This window comes from Rhea pennata, chromosome 8 (genome assembly GCF_028389875.1).
Source record: "Rhea pennata isolate bPtePen1 chromosome 8, bPtePen1.pri, whole genome shotgun sequence".
Classification (NCBI taxonomy): domain Eukaryota; kingdom Metazoa; phylum Chordata; class Aves; order Rheiformes; family Rheidae; genus Rhea; species Rhea pennata.
Window position 1 is genome coordinate 22,458,226 of NC_084670.1, and position 20,966 is coordinate 22,479,191.

The window sequence follows — 20,966 nt, forward strand, 5'->3', positions numbered from 1 at the left end:
TAGTAACATCTTCACTAAACTGTATGTATTGATTGAAGTACATGCTGACCAGTGATGTCAGTGAATATTTCTTTCCACATGAGCTTTTGATACAATTTATAGCAGCAGGTGCTTTTATTACTTTCAGACATATTAAATCTATTTCAACCTTAACTCATATTTAACTACTCAGAAACATTGTATAGACTATCTAAAGAGTGATAATGAATGGAAGACTTGGTAATCCTGAAAAAAATGCCAGTCTTTATTATCAGATATTTAGTTCCAGTATAATGATCCAAAGTGTCTGTTACAGTAATGTTACATGTTAATTAGAATTGATTTTCTATCGCGCCTCTCAAAATATTTTAATTAAATCATGTCTCATTATTACTGTCTAACATTACTTTTTCTGGCTAAACTATACCTTAACCTTTAAAAATAAATACAAAATGATTCAAGTAATTCTAAAATTGCACAGCAGATAGTTTACAGATCCTGAACAATATCATATTCACTGCCATTATAACACATCTACCAAGGTCTGAAAAGATTGTTATTCATTAAGAAAAATACAACTAATGAAATATACCTTAAAAATAATGTTTGACATATAAGGAAATGTAAACTGATTTTATTCTTTTATTAATACTTTTCTTTTAGAATTGCAATTTCTGCAATTTCCAATAATTTCAGAAAGGAAATCTGATGTTACTTGTTGTATTCAATAACCAGTATGTTCAGCTTTTGAAGACTCTCCCTTTTAGAAAATGGGTAAGATTAAAATAACATCATTGGTTTAGAAGTAAAAGCTGATGGCAATTTTCCACACTTGCCTTCCCAAAAGATTGTTTATTATTTATTTATTTATGAAGAAATTTTGATTCTTGAAGAATCTAAAATCAGTGTTAGGTCCTGATTAGTATTCATGTGTATTCATTCACATTTTCTTACTTTGTCCGTACTTTTGTAACCTTGTAATATTTCATTGAATACAATTCAAATTGATTTTAACATTTTCTTTCACTGTGAAGAATTTTAAATAATGATTTTGTAGATAACTGTTCCAAACAGTGAGTACAGTAGACTCCTAGATGGTCTTAGTATTTCCTTCTATGAAAAGGTCTCCAAAGCCTCTCAGTGAACTCCAATTCTAACACTGAAATCTCCCACTGATTTCACTGAATCAGTATTTCACGCATTATTGGACATGGTATTTTGGGAGTCCTTTCAGTCCCCCTTGACAATAAGTGGTAATTGAGGTGTTTATCATTTTATATTTCAAGGTTTAAGTAAAATTGCCATAAACTGCATATGAGATAACTTATATAAACTATAGTTTTAGAAATTGTCTTGACTTTGTCTTTCTTTTGTAAGCAACTTCCATATTTTTAAAAAATACAATTGAAAAAATACAATTTCAAATATTAAGGAAATTAACAATGAAGTTAATAAATATGCAGAATTCCCAATTTATTTTTTATGAATACATATATTTTTACTTAATGTCCAAGTACCATCAGTAGAATTTAATCAAAACAAGTGGGGTATAGTTACCATGGAATATTAGAACTAAGAAAAGAGAAGCTGTTACTCCCAAACAGATCATTATTACCACGAGAAATGTACTAGTGAATAAAAGAAGCTCTTGATTTCTCACTGATAGTTCAATACTAGTAACATATAAAGGATCTTAGTCCATGGACCAACATACTCAAATGAAAATAAGACTCAGAGAAATATAATTCCTCATTTGAAATAATTAATTTGTGTAAGTCTCAATCTAATCGATTTTTATATTTATGACGATTAGCATCCGTTAAAATTAAAGGCAGAATATCAGTTGCCCCATGTGACAGGACAAGAGGCAATGGGCAGAAATTGAAGTACAGGAAGTTCTGTCTGAACGTGAGGGGGAATTTCTTCACTGTGACAGTGACAGAGCACTGGACCAGGTTGCCCAGAGAGGTGGTGGAGTCTCCTTCTCTGGAGATATTCAAGGCCTGCCTGGATGTAACCCTGTCTAACTTGCTCTAGGTGACCCTGCTGAGCAGGGAGGTTGGACTAGATGATCTCCAGAGGTCCCTTCCAACCTTATTGATTCCATGATTCTAATACATTAATCTTCAAAATTATTTTAAATAAAAACAGCATCCTAAATTTGGGAAAAATAAAAAAGGACAAACCATAATAAAATTTAGGAATCACTTTTTGCCTGATTTATTATTGCTGAAAATAAAGTAGTTTTCTCCTTCAAGTACAATAACTTCTTTTACATGAATCTACATGAGAGGCTTCTGTAGTGGCAGTAATGAACTGTTTATCTTCCATGGCATTTTGCAATATTTTATAAACTTCACTGTAAGTTTTGTGAACTGCAATATGCAATAGAATTTTTAAAAAGATAAATTCAGATTAAGGTGTGGCTTAGTGAAACAGCTGATTGATTCGACACATGGTAGACAGGAAGGACACATGCTGTTTAGTATATTCACTCATCATTGCTAGAGTTTTCTAGTTTTAGAAAGGGAACTAAATATGATTCATACAGAAGCATAATATATGGATTAGAAATAGTTTCAAAAATATATAACGGAGTTTTGCTAATCTTTCAGAACACAAGTGGTGTCTGCAACGACATCACTGAGAAATACAGTATGTTACCAAAAACTATTGCAAAAATATAACAAATGACTATGTTAAATAGTCCTCTAGATTGAATCTTTTCTTTAAAATGTTTATGTCTAGTAATAGGATGTGGTCTTGTTCAAGAACAAAATTTTTGCCTGAATAAATGAATTACTGAGTGAAATTCTAAAGCCTATTATAGACACGAATTTAGGTTCAAGAGCATTCCACCTATTTCCTTCAGCATTAAATCTGTTATTTGTGCATGAAGTCTATGAACCTGGAATCTTTCATCTATTGTTAATTGATGCAACTGTGTATGTAATAGTACGTAACACTCTGTTTTTCAGTTTCTAATACAGAACAGCAAAATAATAAAGGAACTTACCTGTAAACCAACAGGGCCTGGAGGGCCAGGGAAACCTCGAGGACCTTCATCACCTTTCTGCCCAAACATCCCTTGCTGACCTCTTGGGCCTGGTTCCCCATCACCACCCTATTTGGAAAGGGTGAAAAGTAGCAACATCACAGGCCTCATAAAATAGGAAAAAGCTCCACCAAAATCACTGGAAAACAACTACAAGAAGGCTTAAAATTAGCCCTAATATCTTTCCAAATGCATGACACCGCTTCATTCAATGAAATTTGTTATACAAACAGAATACAAGCAAATACCCTGATTAAGGTAGGTCAAATATTGCATGTCTCAAGAATTTTCCTTGAATAGCTCTTAACTTTCACATCTGCTTATACATTCTAGCTCTCAAATACCTAAATATTAGTAAAATACAAGCAGCACACTGCTCTATCAATCTTTATGATAAAAGAATTCAAAGCTTTCTAAAAATAAAAAAATCAACTTGTTATCAGATGGAATTCAAAATAGGTACTCTCTCTTAAATGCTTCTGGTACCAAGTGGATTTTCCTACTGATTGTAACACACACAATTAAACAAGTTGACTGAAAAGATTGGCCCCATTCACTACTTGCACTGTTTCAATGATTCCTTCAAATTACTGCCCTGCTGTAAATCTGCAATATAACAGCAGCTATACAGCTGCTATGTATGTTTAAAATAAACAACTGAATGTAAGGGAACAATGATACATCTGTTAACATTGATTTGAAATCTTTTCCTCAGTAAGCAGCATAAATTACCATGCAGTTCTAAGAACTTCTAAGTATCAGATTGGTTATGGCAAGATTAAGGTTTGCTCTGAGTAAATATTGCTCTGCTCTGAATACTTACAGCTATACCTGGGGCACCAACAGGACCCTGGAGACCTGGTGGACCTGGAGGACCCTGCAACAAACAAATATCCAAGAAGAAAAGTCAGTGATTATGGCATCTGGAATGAGATGAAGAGCAAATACACAGAGAACAATATTCGTATGATTGAGGTCTATTAAGCATTTCTACACTTCTCCAGAGAAAACGTAGTATTATTTCTTAATCTTCTACATTCAGTACAGCCAAGCGTTATTTGTCTAGCTCTCAAAGACCCAGATTTGCATGATTATAATAAATTTTAAACTGACATTCATTGAAAGCACTTACATTTGTAATGTTTCAGGATATTTAAAATAGATTCTCATGCAAACATGAATGAAGATGAAAACACTTTTTTTTCAGAATTAAAAATATCAGACTTATTAATGAGATTGTACATAAAAAAGCCAATCTTTAAAGCATAATCTAACAATTTATCTTTAGATAGAATGCTTATTATCTGAATCAGTTTTCATGAAATTGTAAAAGGTTTTTGCCATAATACAAAGCTTGTTATTTTATTATATTGACTTCCTTCTTATTTTGACTTGTTTTGTTACATTGACTTCCATAAATCATGAGAAAGTTTAACATCTGAATGCTGAATTATTGTGAGCACTGGAAGTCTCCTTGATATTAAACTTTTAAACCTATTCTGTACAAAATGGCAAAAAATAAATGTATTACCATGGGACTTCTTATTTTTTCCAGGCCCTTTACAGAATTGTAACTGTTTATCTTTTAGCAGTCTGATCTGCAGATGGAATGGAATGGAATGTCTAGCATTGGGACTATGGGAATGCAGGGTACTGCTTTATGAAGAGGTTAAAATGTTGCCCTAGGTTGAATCTACATTTTGCACCAGCTGGAGGGAGTAGACTGATAAGGGGCAGAACTAAGAAAGTATAAAGCCTTACACCTGAAGAGTTGCATTTTAGTCTGGGTTTTCAAATGAGAAAGATATTTTCTGTAGTTTCTAGGCTGGGAATTCTAATACAGAAGTATGCTTGAATTCAAAGAGCTTGCTAGGTTATTCTGTCCTTTATAAGGAGATTAGAACAAGAGACTTCTTAACTCTTGTAGTCTTGTAGCCTGTTTGTTTCATTGACAGTAGATTTTTCTGCTGATTCTTCATATAGCTTAACATTATGGAAAATAAGCTAATGTGGGTATCGCACAATCCAGCCAGTCAAGTTACCTTAGATACAACAAGAGAATGTACATCTGTTCTTGGTCTCTTCCAGTTCCAATGTAAAATGGATGAATTAAAATTATACAGGAAGGGTGCTTAGGAATGTACTTTACCAAACTATTTTGTAACAATTCCTTAAGCTCAAGGAATATGAGAAATACTAAATATATGCAACGTCCTATAAACACAGACCTATAATACTGTATTAAAACTGTGAACATTATTTTGAAAAAAAATCTTATAAAGTAAACAGCAGTTTTCATATATGTCTGTTTCTGTTCATTTGATATATGCAGGCGACTTGTATAACGCTTTTTATTTAGAAAGTATGTATTGGACAAAGGACATTGCTACTCACGTTTTCTCCCTTGTCACCTTTACTGCCTTTCTGACCTGGTTCCCCAATTTCACCCTGTAATTGAAAGTTTAAAGTTAAACTTCTCATTTAGAATGGTCTCCTTCACACTTAGCTGAAGTCAATATCACAATATCTTTAGGTATTCCCTTTTACATGATTGTTCCTTCTGTTTTATGCTGCAGCTTCAAGTGTGAAGGCCTAGAGGAGACAAATCTGCATCAATCAATAGTATGACATACTAATCCAAATATTGACTGCTATACTGCAAAGGGCAACAAGACCTGGCTTTTAAGTGTAGTGCAATTGACCTTTAAATAAAGGAAACTGTGTTCTTTATATGAACTAATAATGAAAGTACTCTGATTTACAGACTAATCTAACTGTACATGACTGAACAACTGCTTCTCGCTGTTATGTACAATATTTCAAAACTTCAAAATGATTCAAATTGCCAAGAAACGGTGTCAAAAATAATTGTTTTCTTTATACAATAATAAAAGAAAATTATATTAAATCACATAAAATACTCTGTTGGTCACATAACAATAGTCATTCATTACAAACATAAGCCTCAAAGTCTTTACCTTTATACTATGCTAACTAAGAGAACAGTGCTGAATCAAACAAAGATGCAACATGATCCTGAGAGGTACTTTGTCCTAATTTCTGTCAGAAGTCAACAGGATGTCTCTGCTGTGAATGATTTATTCTGACACCCTCAGCCTAGCAACAGTGATTCCAAATTGTTATACATATTGAAAATGTCTCATCTTACTCATTCAACAAGCTGAGTTTTTAAAATAGGCAAATATCAATTTTGACATCATGTGCCTTGATTTGTTTTGCTATACGTTCATCCTTGTTTCTTTGTCAATATAAACGTTTGTCTACTAGTTCTTGAACATAAGTTCTGACTTCCTGTGGCATCCGTCCCTCAGACATACTATAGCTTTTTTTCTGGGCCTGGTGGGGTGCTCTTTTTTTGGCAAGAGTTGATAAGTTGCCATATTTATTGTGAGGAAAGCTACAACCAGAGAACTGTACTCACAGACCTCAGAGATGCACTAATGCCAATTATAAGGATTCACCTTGTCACCATCTTCTCCAGGAGAACCACTTGGGCCTGCAGGACCAGGAAGTCCTACAGGACCCTGCACTCCATCACGTCCAGCTGGACCTTGAGGACCTTTTTCACCCTGATTTTGAAGAAAAGAACGTGATCAATGTTACCACAGGAGACTAACGAAGATTACAGTACAGTGTAAATAGTACATTACATAGATGTAGTCTCAGCCACCAGAGATGTTCACATGATAAAGTTCATCATATAAAAAGAAAGTTATTTTAGTCTATACTGAAACTATAGCCCAAGAAAGATCAAATGCATTCCCCTCACAAATAGCCCTGACATTTTATTGTCACCATGTGTAAACTTCATGCCCCGGCGACTCTAAAAGAGTTAACATAAAGATAAATTTAGACATTGTCTTCAATTATTTATTTCTCACAGAATCCATTTCAATGAACAGTAATTGTCTTTAAATCTGATCTAGAACAGTTAAACATTTTGCTTTCTTCAAAAAAAATATATATATTTTTTACATACTTTAAGGGTACAGAATAGGTAACAAAAATACGAAAAAGATTCTTTCTGGCGTGTTAGAATCTCCCATAGGTGTACATTTGCAAAGTCAGTTCATAACTATCTTGGCTGCAACTCCCAAAGGAAGTAACATAATAGACTTGGATATGCTAGAGAAATGGATATGCTAGAGAATGGAGTTTTATATTATATTGGACTATTGGTGGATGGTTCCCTGATATCAGTTTGGTTTCGAATCTGTTCTAGTCTGAAACTGGGCCTGCGCAGAAAATCAGAGCATTTCTGGCTGCCTGACAGCTCCATGTATCTATTCAAGTGGAAGCTAGAAGCAGCAGTGAGTTTAATTCCAAAGCTCCTTACTACACTCCTATCTCACACAACTTCTATACAATTGGTTTGCTAATATTCAGAATAATCAGAAAACATACTAAATATAGAGATCATACTCTGTAACACAAGTCTGTAAAAAGAAAATTAAAGCTCAGGCATGCCTCTGTGACAACTGGGCAATACGGCTGAAACCATTCCATCTTAAAAATCAGAGGTATCTTGTCCTAACTTGGAGCAATGAGTGGATGTAAGTTACCGCTGGGGATACAAACACAAACCTTCTGAAACCTGATCTCAACATGATGCTGCTTTTGTGGGAAATTCAAGTGACAAAATTTTCTGCTATCCACAACTACTGGCTAATATTTTGGTTTTGTTTATCACCCTGCACTGGCTGATGACGACTTTTCCTTTTCCTGGTTGTTTAAAGAGTAGAATCCAAAATCATGATTAGATTTTAGGAAAATGTATTTTGAGGTATCAGAGGCTGAATTCAAGAAAACTGAGAAGAATGATGTTACCTAAATGTCTGCAAAACTGAACTTGCCTTTCATTCAAAGAAAATCTAATGAGCAGATTACAAAATGAAAATAAGCAGGATGAGATTATTCTGACGCATTATGATACATTAAAAGCTTTAAAAAAAGTTAAGGAAATCTCTCCAGAAAGAAAACCATTAAGGGAAGAGAATGCACCAGAAAATTATACTAAGTGATAATGGCATGTGATGACAAGCATGCTTATACTCTAATGCACAGTGGCTGGGTATAAAGTTTTAATGAAAGACTACTGTGACAAAATATTTTTGATTATATTCACTTACTGCTGTAAGTAATATAAGTAATGTATTTAATCCTTGGGTATTAGAGAATATGACAATAAATGCCTTACTATTTAAATAATTGTAAATACAAAAGGACTAGTGTAGGTACATTCAATAGGCAAATACTGGAGTGGGAAGAAGTAATATTCTGGAATTAGTAGTAAGTTTTGTGCTTTGACTGTTTTTTCGACTCTGTGATTACTTACAGGAGCACCCTTCTCCCCTGCAGGGCCTGGAGGTCCCTGAGGTCCAGGACGACCAGGTAGACCAATTGGGCCAGCAGTGCCTGCTGCTCCACGTTCGCCTGGTGAACCCTGGAAGAAAATAAAGAATTGTAAGAGCATTCTGATGTAGCCCTGATAACTGTTGCTGTTTTTCATGATGCAGGTCAACACTTTTCATTTTTCATTCATCCTTTTATATGGAGGGATACCCTCAAAGTTGAATTTCCTCTGCTAGTGTTGTTCCATCATTTCAGATCAAACTTTATTTGTATTTTAAAATATTTTAGACAAGCAAGCAATTCTAAGAAGTTCTCTGTTGTGTTTAGTTTGCACAAAACAATTTTCCTGTGCACTTTAAGATTTCAATGTACTCATGAGAACACTTAAAGTCATTCTGTAGCATGCTGTGACTGTTTAAATAATCCCTTCTGGTTCATTTAATCTATTACCAGTCAACGATCCTTTGATTTCATACCCTTAAGAAAAACGTATAAAATAGTTAAGGAAACTCATGTCAGAGATGAGTTTTTATTCAAGGTATTGCTACATTTGCAATGTTGGCTGTAACATCATAAAAATTGATGGAGAAAAGCTTCCAGAAAATATTCTGGCGTTAATGTCTCGAGGGATAAATTACTCTGATCACAACATTGGACCACGGCCTGGTGTATTCCTAAAATGAGATTAATGGTTGGAGAATGTGGTACTGAGTGCAGAACTAGCAACAAGAACAGCAATGATCAGGTTAGAGGTCAAAGTAAAAATGGTATCCAGTGTGCTAGTGATAATTCTAATGTTAATGGCAGAAGTAATATTATAAGCAAATGCTAAGAACTGTTTTAATGTCCTGAGAAATGTGAGTAACACAGGAGACATTTAAAAAATTCTATCAGCTACTAACTGAGGCCAAGCTATGTCAGTAGCATGTCTGACAAGATCATCATTAGAACTTCCCACTCCAAAATTCTACTTTAGAATCAAAATATTTATATGTTTCTTTTTTTTTTTCCTAATAATTTGCTCTTTTGATAGCCACTTATGGTTCAGAAAGATCTCTTTAGGTATAATTTCATTTCATTATGATGAAAGCTTTTTTTTAATTATTATTATTTTTAAAAGAAATTCTAAATACATCTAATAACAGTGGCATCTATTAAACTTGTTTCACAGCTGTTAGCCAAACTGTGAAAGGCAAATCCTTCCTTAGTCTTTTGCAAATGCAAATGCATTAAAATTAAAGGAAAAAGTTAAAGTCCTGCTAAAGTCCTAAAGATTGCTCCTTAAAAAATACAAATTCAGTTCAAAGTCTTTCTGATTCCCTTCTCAAAATCATGTATTCTGGAACTTTTCTTTAAGTGAAGGATTGATTTCATAACATTGCAATACTTTTAAAGGTTAGAAATGGATCATACCAATAACTTACTGTCCTATTTTAAAGCTCCAACTTCTGAAGATACTGAAATAATCTACATGTAACTTTTATAAGTATCTTTTAACAACAGAAAAGATACCTGTTCTTATTCAGTGAGATTCCAGCTGGTAAATCCAGCATGTGTACAAGTAAAGACAAAGGGTGAAAAAAGTAACCTGAAATTCACACTCAACAGTTACTTGTTCAATACTAATCTGTACTTACTCTTTTCACAAATACCCCTTTTCGTATTTTTACTGATGCTTAATAACGGTTCCTAATAATAGAAGTGTGCTGCAGCTTGTTTTAAGACTTTTTTCCTCTGTGTTTCCATAATACAGTAATACAATATCTTGATGAAAGAATATTCCCCATAAGAAAACAAAGAACTAACTCATGCCACAACAGAAATTTTTGGCCAGGTATTATGCTGCACATTGCTGCATTGATCAGTAGTTTTCCGCGTTTCAACCCACCCATGTAAAACTGTATTAAAGTATAATTACCTGTTTGAAGTGTGATAAAGAGGAGGCTTAGCTGCCCATATTTTTAGATAATGACAGAAAGCATTAAAAATCTAATACTGGAAATGATAAGGGACAAGATAGGTGCTATATGTGGGAAAAAATACTGCAATAGTGTTTTCTAAAACATACTTTTACAGCAAACAATTACAAAGAGGAATAATTTTTACTCTAAAACTGATATGCCTAACTTCCGAATGAATCTTATGGTTTTTATTATTGCATTCCTTCAGCTGGCTAAAGAATTTTTTTTTTGTATCTGAGGCTACCAAAGCATGCATAAGTAAAAACTTCTGCCCTCCCTCTTGGTTCTTCCTCTTGTGCAAGTGTAGATGTTGTGCAGAGTTTATGGCCTTGGCATAAGAAGCCAATGTTTCTTTTAAATACATAAATCTGCCCAGACTGAAGCTCCATAGCCTTTCACAATCTGAGGTCTGCCTGTATGACTTCTGCTGAATTGTGCTAAATGGAGAATAGAATGACTATGTACATAACAATCTATATTGCTCTAAAATCATAGAGGTACTTAGGTTGGGCTGATTTTTCCCTGTCTTATTTACTGCTCTTTCTAGGAGTACAGATTGCATAAACATTTAATTGTCAATGAAAGAGGAAAAAGAGGAAACTAGGTCTTCTGATACTAATAAACCTTACTAAAAACATACAAGGGCCAACATAACAGTGTATATTAGAACTTCACTCAAATAAATAGAATTTTAGAATCAAAATGTTAACTTTTGCCCAATTCATATTTGTTTACTCTTTAGTCAAAAGTCAAAATGTGCAGGAGTAATTTTAAAGCCTTTTTGCAAGCTGGGTTAAATTCTGAACAGGTTATCTATAGTCAAAGTTCTCTATAAATTATTAGTAAAAAATGGACACCTGGCTGGTGATGCATAACAGCAACAAAATGACAGGGAGCAAATGAGTTTACCTTAACATTTAGACTTTAATTCCTAATATCTCCTTGATCACGTGGGCAGATTCTGGCCATGTATTCTTCCACATTTGTTCAATAGATTCATGATGGTACCAAAAGCCCAAGAGAAAAATTTCCAATAACCTGATAAAGAGGTTAACTGCAATCTAACCTGCTGCTTCCCATCTCCCCACAAGATTCAGCTATGCAGGGAGGCAGATGCATGGTACTGCCCTGGCTACAGGCAGGGACTGGCAGATGAGGGAGCTTCTTTGTGGTTTTTTGCACCATCAGTGCAGAAACTGCTGAGAACTCCAACAGGAATTTCAGCTTTGCAAGTCTTAATTCTTCCTGAGGATTCAAGATGAACATCTTTATTATTTCCTTGTGGTGCTGCTCAGAGTAAATAGGGCAGCATGGGAACATTGAGACAATTGAGTATTCTGTTCCATTGTATTTTAGCAATGGGCTAGTCTTACAAGTGTAATGGGAAGGACTCTTGTTTCCCTAAGAGAATCGCACATAAGATTGAAATAGAGCAAACAGGCTTGTGTGAACCAAAAATAGTGGCAATTATGTATTTTGCTGGTTTAAAAATCTCTTTTTACTAAAGCTAGAATTACCTTTATTGTAGTCTATTAACCACAGGATTTGAACATTTGCTCAGCTGCAGAAGCTAATTATTACATTTTACAATATACGTTCTATTCTATTAGAAGCAAATAATCTTCCTGGTTAAATCAGAGGATATTTAAATGATACAAAACTTGAAGGCTCTATATGATAAGACTTTGATAGAATTTAGTATAGAAAAGGTCTTTTGAAAAGAACCTATTCTTTGTTGAAAATTTTATTATTTATGCTTTCATTAAATAAAGGTACAATTCAGAACCTAAAAAAATCAGCATAAATAATATGAAGCACAGACTGTGTTAAGTGGTTAATATATCTTTTCTGATGCTTCCATAAGAAACAAGAAGAAAAAAACTTAATTTAGTGGACTTAATTGAAATTGAAAAAATAATTGAATAATTAAATTTAAAAAATTCTCTGCACAGTATTTGTGTCACTAATAAATCATGGCAGGAGAAAATCTACAATATCATGCTATATAGTTGTCATGTTGCTTAGTAGAAGGCAATTGTTTAAGTTTTCCATTTTTAAAAATAAGATTTAAATAAGACAGCATAAAAATATGAAATAAGATTTTAAAATATGAAATACAGATAATAACAACTGGAAGAAATATTTTAAAAAGAGTGATCATATGGCCTCTTATAAATATTTAAAAGATACAGCAACCCTCAGAAAATGGGCTAGGCCCAGCTACATTTAAGATCACAGTCAAACTCTGAGCAGATCCTGCTTTGTGTCTGCAGCTCCCTAGTACTTCATATCTTCTCTCCACACATCATCCTTCACCAGCATTATCCTTTCCAAATCTTCTCAATATGAATAGGCAAGAGCAACATCTCTCTCGCACTGTGAGGCACTGTGAAACTTCAGTAGTGATGCTGCTAAATAACCATCATGCTCTAATTTCTTTCCACCAATAAAACTGGCAAAAAAAAAAAAAAAAAAAAAAAAAAAAAAAAGAAATCCAGTCTCTCTTTCTTCCATCTATCCTACCTTTTTTGACACTGCATGAAGAATAGCTAGTTCTAACCTGCTATTTAATTACCAAAAATACCTTACAAGAGACCCAATGATCCAACTCTCTGTGTGAGAAGTCCTCTACAACTACTGCTGAGGTTAATTATATGACACAACCTGCAACTGTCATTCATGTAACTGGTCTAAACAGTACGTTGTGTGCGATTCATTTGGGTTTCTCAGTGTCACCTTTGCTGATTACTAAGAGAGCGGATGGAAGGTTACCTTTCCACAGGAAAATTGATCTGAGGAGGCACAGCATGCCCATTCCCCCCAGAGCAGTGGGGAAAACTGCCCTGAAAGCACGTATCCACATGGAAACAACAATGCCATTATTTGGCAAGGTGGCCTCAGACGCTACTCTAACTGGTAATCACTATGGTGGTCAGAAAAGGCTGCTCTGTACAGGTTTGCAATTCTGTACGGAGTACAGTAGCTTTCCTTCTAATCCCTGCATGCAGGGAGAACGTTCCATTTTCTGTTGTTCTCTCACAGTGAAAATACATGCTCTCAGTATATGGAGGTACAATTTCTTTTTAACACAAAAACCCCTAAAGCTAGACTTCTTAACCCTTTTGGGATCTAAATCATTGGCTCTTGTCTGACAAATTTCTGGGACCTATTTGCTTTTCCGGAGCTGAATGAGAGAAGTGCTTGGATACAGCAGTAATTTGTTAATTCCACTTCTTAAATTTGTAAATAACTTTAAACTGGGATTACTGTGCTGCTGTCTCTAACAATACAATGAACAGTAACAAAGATAACTTTCATGACCTTAAATTTTCTTCTCTTTCTCATTCTGAATCTTTTTGCTGCTAGTATCAAAACAGGATACTTATAAAAATCTCATTCATTTTGCAAAGCCTATGCCTCACTAAAAACACTTCTAAAGCAAGATAAATAATATTCAGGCTGAATTTATAAATGAAAAATTGTTTTGAGAATGGACTTACTGGAAACAAGCAGAAAGATCTGTCCTCCCCTTCTAAATCAATTAACCTTTGTATCAATTGAGCATTGCTAAAGACTTGTTTGCTGTAATAATACCTTTCTCTAGCTTTTCAGCTTGACATCTACAAAAGAGCTATTGGTAATCTCACTTTTCCAACTGATATACTGGTGTGGTACATCATGGAAAAGATAAGTAACAGATACTGTAGTCTGAGGCTCTGAATAGGCATTCCCCCCCAATGTTCAAGCAACATTGAGTTTGGCTACCTCTTTGAATATTAGAATTTGAAGGTGCTTTTGCCCCTAAAGGCACAGTTTGTTGCTCCTATTCATAGAGTGCTTTTCTTAGACTGACCCCACTGGCATATTAAGGTGCTTTTCCTTCTAGATAACCGGGGCAAAATAGAGTGCTGAATGGTTACTGCAAGTGCAGAAAGCTGAATAGTTGCTCCAAACCTTTTTGCAAATTACTTCAGTTAGACCTAATTCTGCAAAATGGTTCAAATGGTATTTGTGCAGGAATCATAGATAACTTTATCCTTCCAGGTGTTTTATTTTTATTTTTTATTTTTTTGAAAGTCTCTGTGGATGCCTGAGTTTAACTTCTATTTTTTTTTTAAAAAAAAAAACACTTCCTAAGACTTCAGTGAATTCAACAACAAAAAATTCACTTGCCTGCAGCCATACTAGCACAGTCTCTGATCCTGTCAGATCTCATAAACTAACCAATTTTAAGTCAACTCATCAATAGGATGCAAGGATAGAGGGAAATAAAATGCAAGTAACTCACAGATCTTTCCTACATCAGACAGCAGGCACTAACAGTGGCTGTAAATTCTGCTAGCTCTTTTTACTCAGCCAACTTTCATGTGTATTTTTACATGCATTTTTATTTGTCACACTTAAATTTCACATGAGTCATGAACAGGAAGTATAGATTCTGTTATCAAGAATCTTCTTACTTCTCTGTGAGAAAGACAGTGTAGACTCAGATCAAAGAAGAATCAACAAGAAAAGCATTTTAGGCAGGCCATTAAGTTTGTTCTTTGAGAAAAATTTCAAATACTTGTTTTACTTTTAAAACTTGTTAAAATAATGCTGTGAATGATCATGTGATAGAGGGGTCAACTGCAGCAGAGGCAGAGCTGCTGCTAGTATATATAATTTGCTGAATTTCTAAATCCTTGCTTGTGTCTCAGCTTTTGGTATTTTTGTAGGAAATCTGAGAAAGTTGTAATTAAAGAGATTTAGTTTCTTATACTGATTTTTTCAATACCTTAGCTAAAAAAATAGAAAAGTTATGTAGAATGGATGAAATTATAATAGTCTCTTCAGAAGTGTAAACCACACTTCTACATTCTCTTCCTAAATTTCTCTTTTACTGTCTCTATGCTTATTATCTTTTTTTGTCACTTTGCCCCTTCACTATGAAACAATTTTGCTACCAAACTCTCTACCAACCTGTAAACTGTGGTACTCATATCCTTCAATCTTCTTTTGTAGTGTTTTTTATAAAAAAACTTTTCTACAGAATGGAAATACCATGTTTTTGTCTTGTATTTCTTTTATACAGATTATAAGGTCATTAATGACCTTGTTTTCATCTCACTTTCTGTGAAGAAATACGTAATTTATAGGCCTTGTATGCATTATACAATAGTAGAAATACTTTTTACTGATACTGATGATTTAAAATACTCAAGTGAACATCCCCATGACTGAATAATGTTATCAGGTAGAGGAAGAGAGCTGTAATTCTGGCAGTGCTGCTAACTGGGTACCTTATAGCTCGCTTATTCACAATTCTATTTGGGCATCCTATCCATAAATGAGCTAATGAAAAATGAATGATTGACATTCCAAAGAGCTTTCTCTCATCAACATTCAGCATTCTGTGCAGTAATACGAGAAGAGAAGAAAACAAACAGAAGATAAAAATAGCAGATAAAAGACAACTATTAAAAAAAAGAAGAAAAAGACCTTGCTCTGGAGCACATTCATGCATCTCCTTCTTTTGTCCAAATCCCTCTAAGCACAGTAATTGGCATGCACAATATTTGGAGTAGTCATTTGTTTGGTATGCTTGCAGATGTAGGCACTAGCCAAATAAAGCTTCCAATTGAGTATATGTGCTAGTTAGGAGCAATTGGTATTGGCAGGGAATTGGAGGAAAATCATCTAGTGGCATGAATCTTATTATTATAAATGCCAAATGAAGACTCAACTATAATTACACTTCTCATTACTGCATGAACCCTCGGTTGCCTAAATATAGACTGGAAATATTTTAGGACCATTTGATGCTCATGGTCTGCTATGACCTGCTGTGAAAAGAGTGAGCTATTGTGGTTTAATTGTGGTCTTTGCAAATGTACAGAAACCTGATATTAGGTGCATCTAAGCATCTTTTTCATGGGAAAGCACATCCAAGATAAGAAGTTAGCAGTTAAAGATGAAATAGGAAAAAAGCCCACTGAGGACTTTTGCAAAACTTGTAGATCAGCTTGGTGTTTTTTGTGCCTCAAATATTGTTTGCAGGGCTATTATCCTACAATGAAGTTTACAAATACTTGGCAGAAAAACCACTAATGAAAATACACCCTATACAAAACAGAAAATGTCTCTTTCTGCTCTGCCCAAAATACCTGCTACTACTACACTTATTTCTCAAAAAAAAAAAAAAAAAAAAAAAAAAAAAAAAAAGGAGAAACACACACACACACAAAATGTCAGGAGATGAGACCTCAAAAGGAATGGACTTACAGTGAACCAGTTGGTACTGTGCTGTTTATATGACTGTTTATATATACTTATAAGGGGTATACTTTATGCTAGCTGTGCTCTAACACCGAACTCTCATTAGTGGGAATGTATTAGAAGCAGTCCTGCAATTTCATTTCTGGTTCAGTTTCATATAAAAAGAATACAGTTCATGTGCTACAAGACCACTTCCTGATATGAACCAAAGTATGGTAATTGGGGATGACTGCGACATTCACCTCAAAAAGGCATTGATGTTCTGAACTAAAACTGTAATGAAGGCATACCCTATGCAAAATAGAAAAAAAAGGAAATTTTTAATTTAAATTCAAATGTGTATATCAGAATTCAGACAACTGTAACAGGGTATTTGCTTTTGCCTGACAATCTTATGTGAGGTGTATTTATGAGAAATTATATCACAGTAGCAGCATGGCTATTGTGTAAATGGCCCATCTGAGAAAGCACGATGTGTAAACATGTCAGAAATGCTTGCACTACATGGTTTCTGTATGATTAGAAAAGTATCAGTTCATTTCACTTAAGCTCACTATTTGCTTGGAAGCTGAGTCCAGCCTTAGCTCCTCTCTTAATAGGAAATATATACATGACCTTTAGATTGAAGAGACTACTCTGGTCTGTGCTTTCTTGTTTCTGATTTATCTTTCCTTCTGACAGTTCAGCTTCATTGGATGGAGTGGGATGGTTTCCCTCTTGACCCTTCCTACTAGCTCCCACTTTATTCCCAGTTACCTGAATGTTTGAAAGCCTGAAAATAGATACATGAAGACTATATGAGAAAAGTAAAAATATATAAATTGTATATAAGTCATAGTGTGTGGGGGAGCAGTGTTACTGGAAAGAATTCATCAGAGGGGTAGGTCTTTTTGGTCTATCAGGATATTCTTGTATTTAATATAGCATGTATTTTTAATGTCATTAAAATCAAGGCTACCATAATAGGCTGAAGATTATTATGCATGCAGATGGACTACAACCTCTCTGTGGAGTTACACTGATCACAGTAGAGTTCTGAATTATAATTCCCTGTTTGTGCAGATCTGTTTATCAGATTCCAAACACAGATCAGAAACATTTTACACTGCAAGTCATTAATAAAGCAAAGGAAATACCAGTTCATGAGTGGCAACTGTGTGGAAATAGTCAGGTTACAAGTGTTTTTGCTGTCTAATTGTGTTTTGAATTTTATTGGATTTGATTTCTTTTTCTTTTAGTCATTTTGATTGTATTTTTAAGTGGAACATATTACTGGTTATGCAATACAGTGGTCAGTGTAGAGTATTGGAGTATGGTAAAAAACAGAAAGCTCAGGAGTTTTACTTTACTGCAGTGCCTTTTGAGAATGTGCTTGTACTGCATTGTGTTGAGAACTGTATATCTAAAATGTAAGCTTTGATTTAAAGAAGAAAAGCTTAAATGTATTAAGTATTCAAGAATTAACTTTAAGAATTTAAGTACCAAGTATTAAGAAATCAAGAATTAAAAGTATGCTACAGCAGGTCTTCTCCAGTACATATGCAAATATAATCTAAAAGCCAGAACTTTTCTATTACCATTCTTTCCCATGTTTAATGTTTTGAATCTCAGTGCATCCTTGAAGAACTTCTTTTGCATAAAAATGACAACAAAGAGCAGGCTACTTTAAGCAGGTACCCTATTTCAAATATCTTTCAACTGATAATTACCAGAAACTAAAGTGAAAGAGGTAAGAGAGGTATAAATAGTACAAGTTTAAACATGAAACAAAATATTAATGTAAATAACTATTGACCCTAGCATTATCTAGAAAAAAAATCACCAATACTAGTCAAGGGAGAACAACTTATTCTCTTTGAAGAATAAGTACATGTCATTGCTTTTTCCTCTATCTTAATCATAAAGGGAAAAACAACCACGGCAACACAAAAAGTTGGCAAGCATACTTTTATGCATATGTTGACACTAAAATGTTGAGAAAGAAATTACTGCATGCCAAACAGTTTTGTTGGAGTACCTACCCGAACATATTTGGTAAAACGATTTTACACAGTTATCATTAGCCAGGCAAACCTCATTTGTAACAATTCCACTGAGCCTGTTTCAAAGCATGGTCCACACAGGAAGTACATTCAAAGCAATGGGCAGTTTTTAGTAACGATTTTTTTTACAGTTCTTGAGTAATTGTACTATGCATCATCTCTTTACATTCATAAGATGGTGCTGTTTATGGGCCACTATTCTACTATTCTTTTCTTGCATGATCTACATTCCCATGGATTTCAATGAGAAATTTGGAATGCATATTACTTTGTTCTGATGTAAGAGTCTTTTTTTTTTCTTGATGCTCATCATATTTTCTTAAAGTTCTTAAGGTTGCACTACAATTTTTCCTCTTTCCTACACTATTTTAATTGAAAAACATTTTTACAGTGAAACCAATACAGCAAAAATAATAGTATAGTATGCCTGCTGCAACACCATTCACTGTATTAGTTTTAAAGCACTATGAAATAGGACTAGGATGTGTTCTTCTTTTTTTTTTTTAAAGTCCGTTGAGTTCTCCAGACTTAGGGTGAAAAATAACAATAGATTTTATGAGCAGAATCTATTGTGATTTTTCCAGCATTTTTTGTGTCAGATTATAACTAAATAAATAAAATTATAATAGGTGTGGAATGAAATAGATTGTGTGACATTTTCCAACTCTATGGAAGTTATGGAAGATCAGCAAAATACTTACAGTTTTTTTTATATATAAAACTTTCTGGTACCACGACCTAAGCAAAAAGTATCTGTTTCATAATGAGTTAAAATGAACCACATGGTTTAAAAGAATAAATGCAAGAGTAAAGATGAAAAAGTAATCCCATAACGTTTTTAAAAGCTAGCTTAAGCTATGCAGTACACCAGCAATACACACTTGACATTAGTTGGGTCAACTGTATGAGTGAACTGCAGTTGTACAAAGGGAACATAGCATGAATACAACAACCACTGTCTATAGATTTTCCACTACCAAAAATGTCTTTTGTTTCAGAAATAACTTCTGTAAGTGGCAAGCATAGAGCAACAGGTCTATTTTATACCTACTGATAGCAGCAAGCTTCAGATTTGCACAACCTTCACATTCCTTACATGATATGCTAATTAATGTGGGCAATTAGTAGAAAAAAAATACTGTTCACTTAGAATGATATGTATTTGCCTGCTGTTTTATGGACTGAGATCAAAATATCACAGTATATAAAGAAAAAAAAGGTTACTATGTAATACTGTCTATATGTCCATAAAATTATGTTGTTTACTTACAACTGGGCCAGGTGGGCCTTGTGGACCTTCCCCTCCTTTCAGACCAGCTGGACCCTAAAAAATGGAAAAAAAAAAAGTCTCTCTCTTAGGCTGGATAATTCAGGAGTTATTTTTGCAATATACATAACAGGAAGAATGTAAAAATCCTACGACACGCAACTGAATAAATTCCTTCTTCGCTCTACAGCCAATGACACTTAATACTATTGGTACTTGATTTGTGTTCTCTTCTTGCATTCATTTTTAAGCACAGTAGAAGGTTTCATGAAATAAGAATGTTAATTCATTGTTCTCTTGTATTCTTAGAAACACTGTATTATTTGCTCTAATGTTTAAGTCATACCTGAGCTCCTGGAAGGCCTCTTTCTCCAGGGAAACCACGGAGACCTGCTGGTCCATCTTTCCCAGGAATACCTTGAGGGCCTGGGTCACCCTTTGAAACATATTGCAAGTTGATTAGATAAAAATTTTAAAAATGCTAATGTTAATCATTAAATGAGTGGTGAAAATGAAATACCAGACCCTGATTATTAATAACAGAAAAAGATTATGCCCCTTCCTATTTAACCCACCAACTCTTTTATGATTTTTACTACTCTAGTTTATCAATATGTTTAAGTTTTAACAAAATACAGTATTAGGTATAAATTTTTTTGAAAGATATATTCATAAAGAAAGTTATGATGTCCATTTAAAATGACCAATTGAACAAAATTACACAGTAATTAGATAAACAATTTTTTTTCTTTTTTGCCCAAGAATGGCCCAAAAGTAGGCTAAGAGGTATTTCATCAGTCAAATTGTACTGTATAGCCAGTGCTACATATATCTATCTATATCTAGATTCTCATGTACAATTTTCCACTTGAATGTGGAACATGTCATTAATATCTATTTCCATAGTATAAGCATGGTATATGTATACTACTTTTTTTTTAATTACAAAAATGCTAATTATTGGTTCAAGAGAATTCTCATCATTTATCTGAGAGCAAAAGCAGCTCTGAAATAAGAATCTTCCAGTCTTTGAA

General features: G+C 34.0%; 1 protein-coding gene across 1 annotated transcript in view; it reads right to left on the reverse strand.

The window, feature by feature from the left end:
- COL11A1 (collagen type XI alpha 1 chain) overlaps positions 1-20,966 on the reverse strand; it is a 163,070-nt gene that overhangs the window by 38,477 nt on the left and 103,627 nt on the right. The window contains exons 40-46 of the mRNA XM_062581998.1: positions 20,279-20,368; positions 19,936-19,989; positions 8,391-8,498; positions 6,517-6,624; positions 5,429-5,482; positions 3,858-3,911; positions 2,996-3,103 (exon numbers count right to left, since the gene is read on the reverse strand). Coding sequence (XP_062437982.1) covers positions 2,996-3,103; positions 3,858-3,911; positions 5,429-5,482; positions 6,517-6,624; positions 8,391-8,498; positions 19,936-19,989; positions 20,279-20,368 — 576 coding nt within the window. The remainder of the gene's footprint in view (positions 1-2,995; positions 3,104-3,857; positions 3,912-5,428; positions 5,483-6,516; positions 6,625-8,390; positions 8,499-19,935; positions 19,990-20,278; positions 20,369-20,966) is intronic.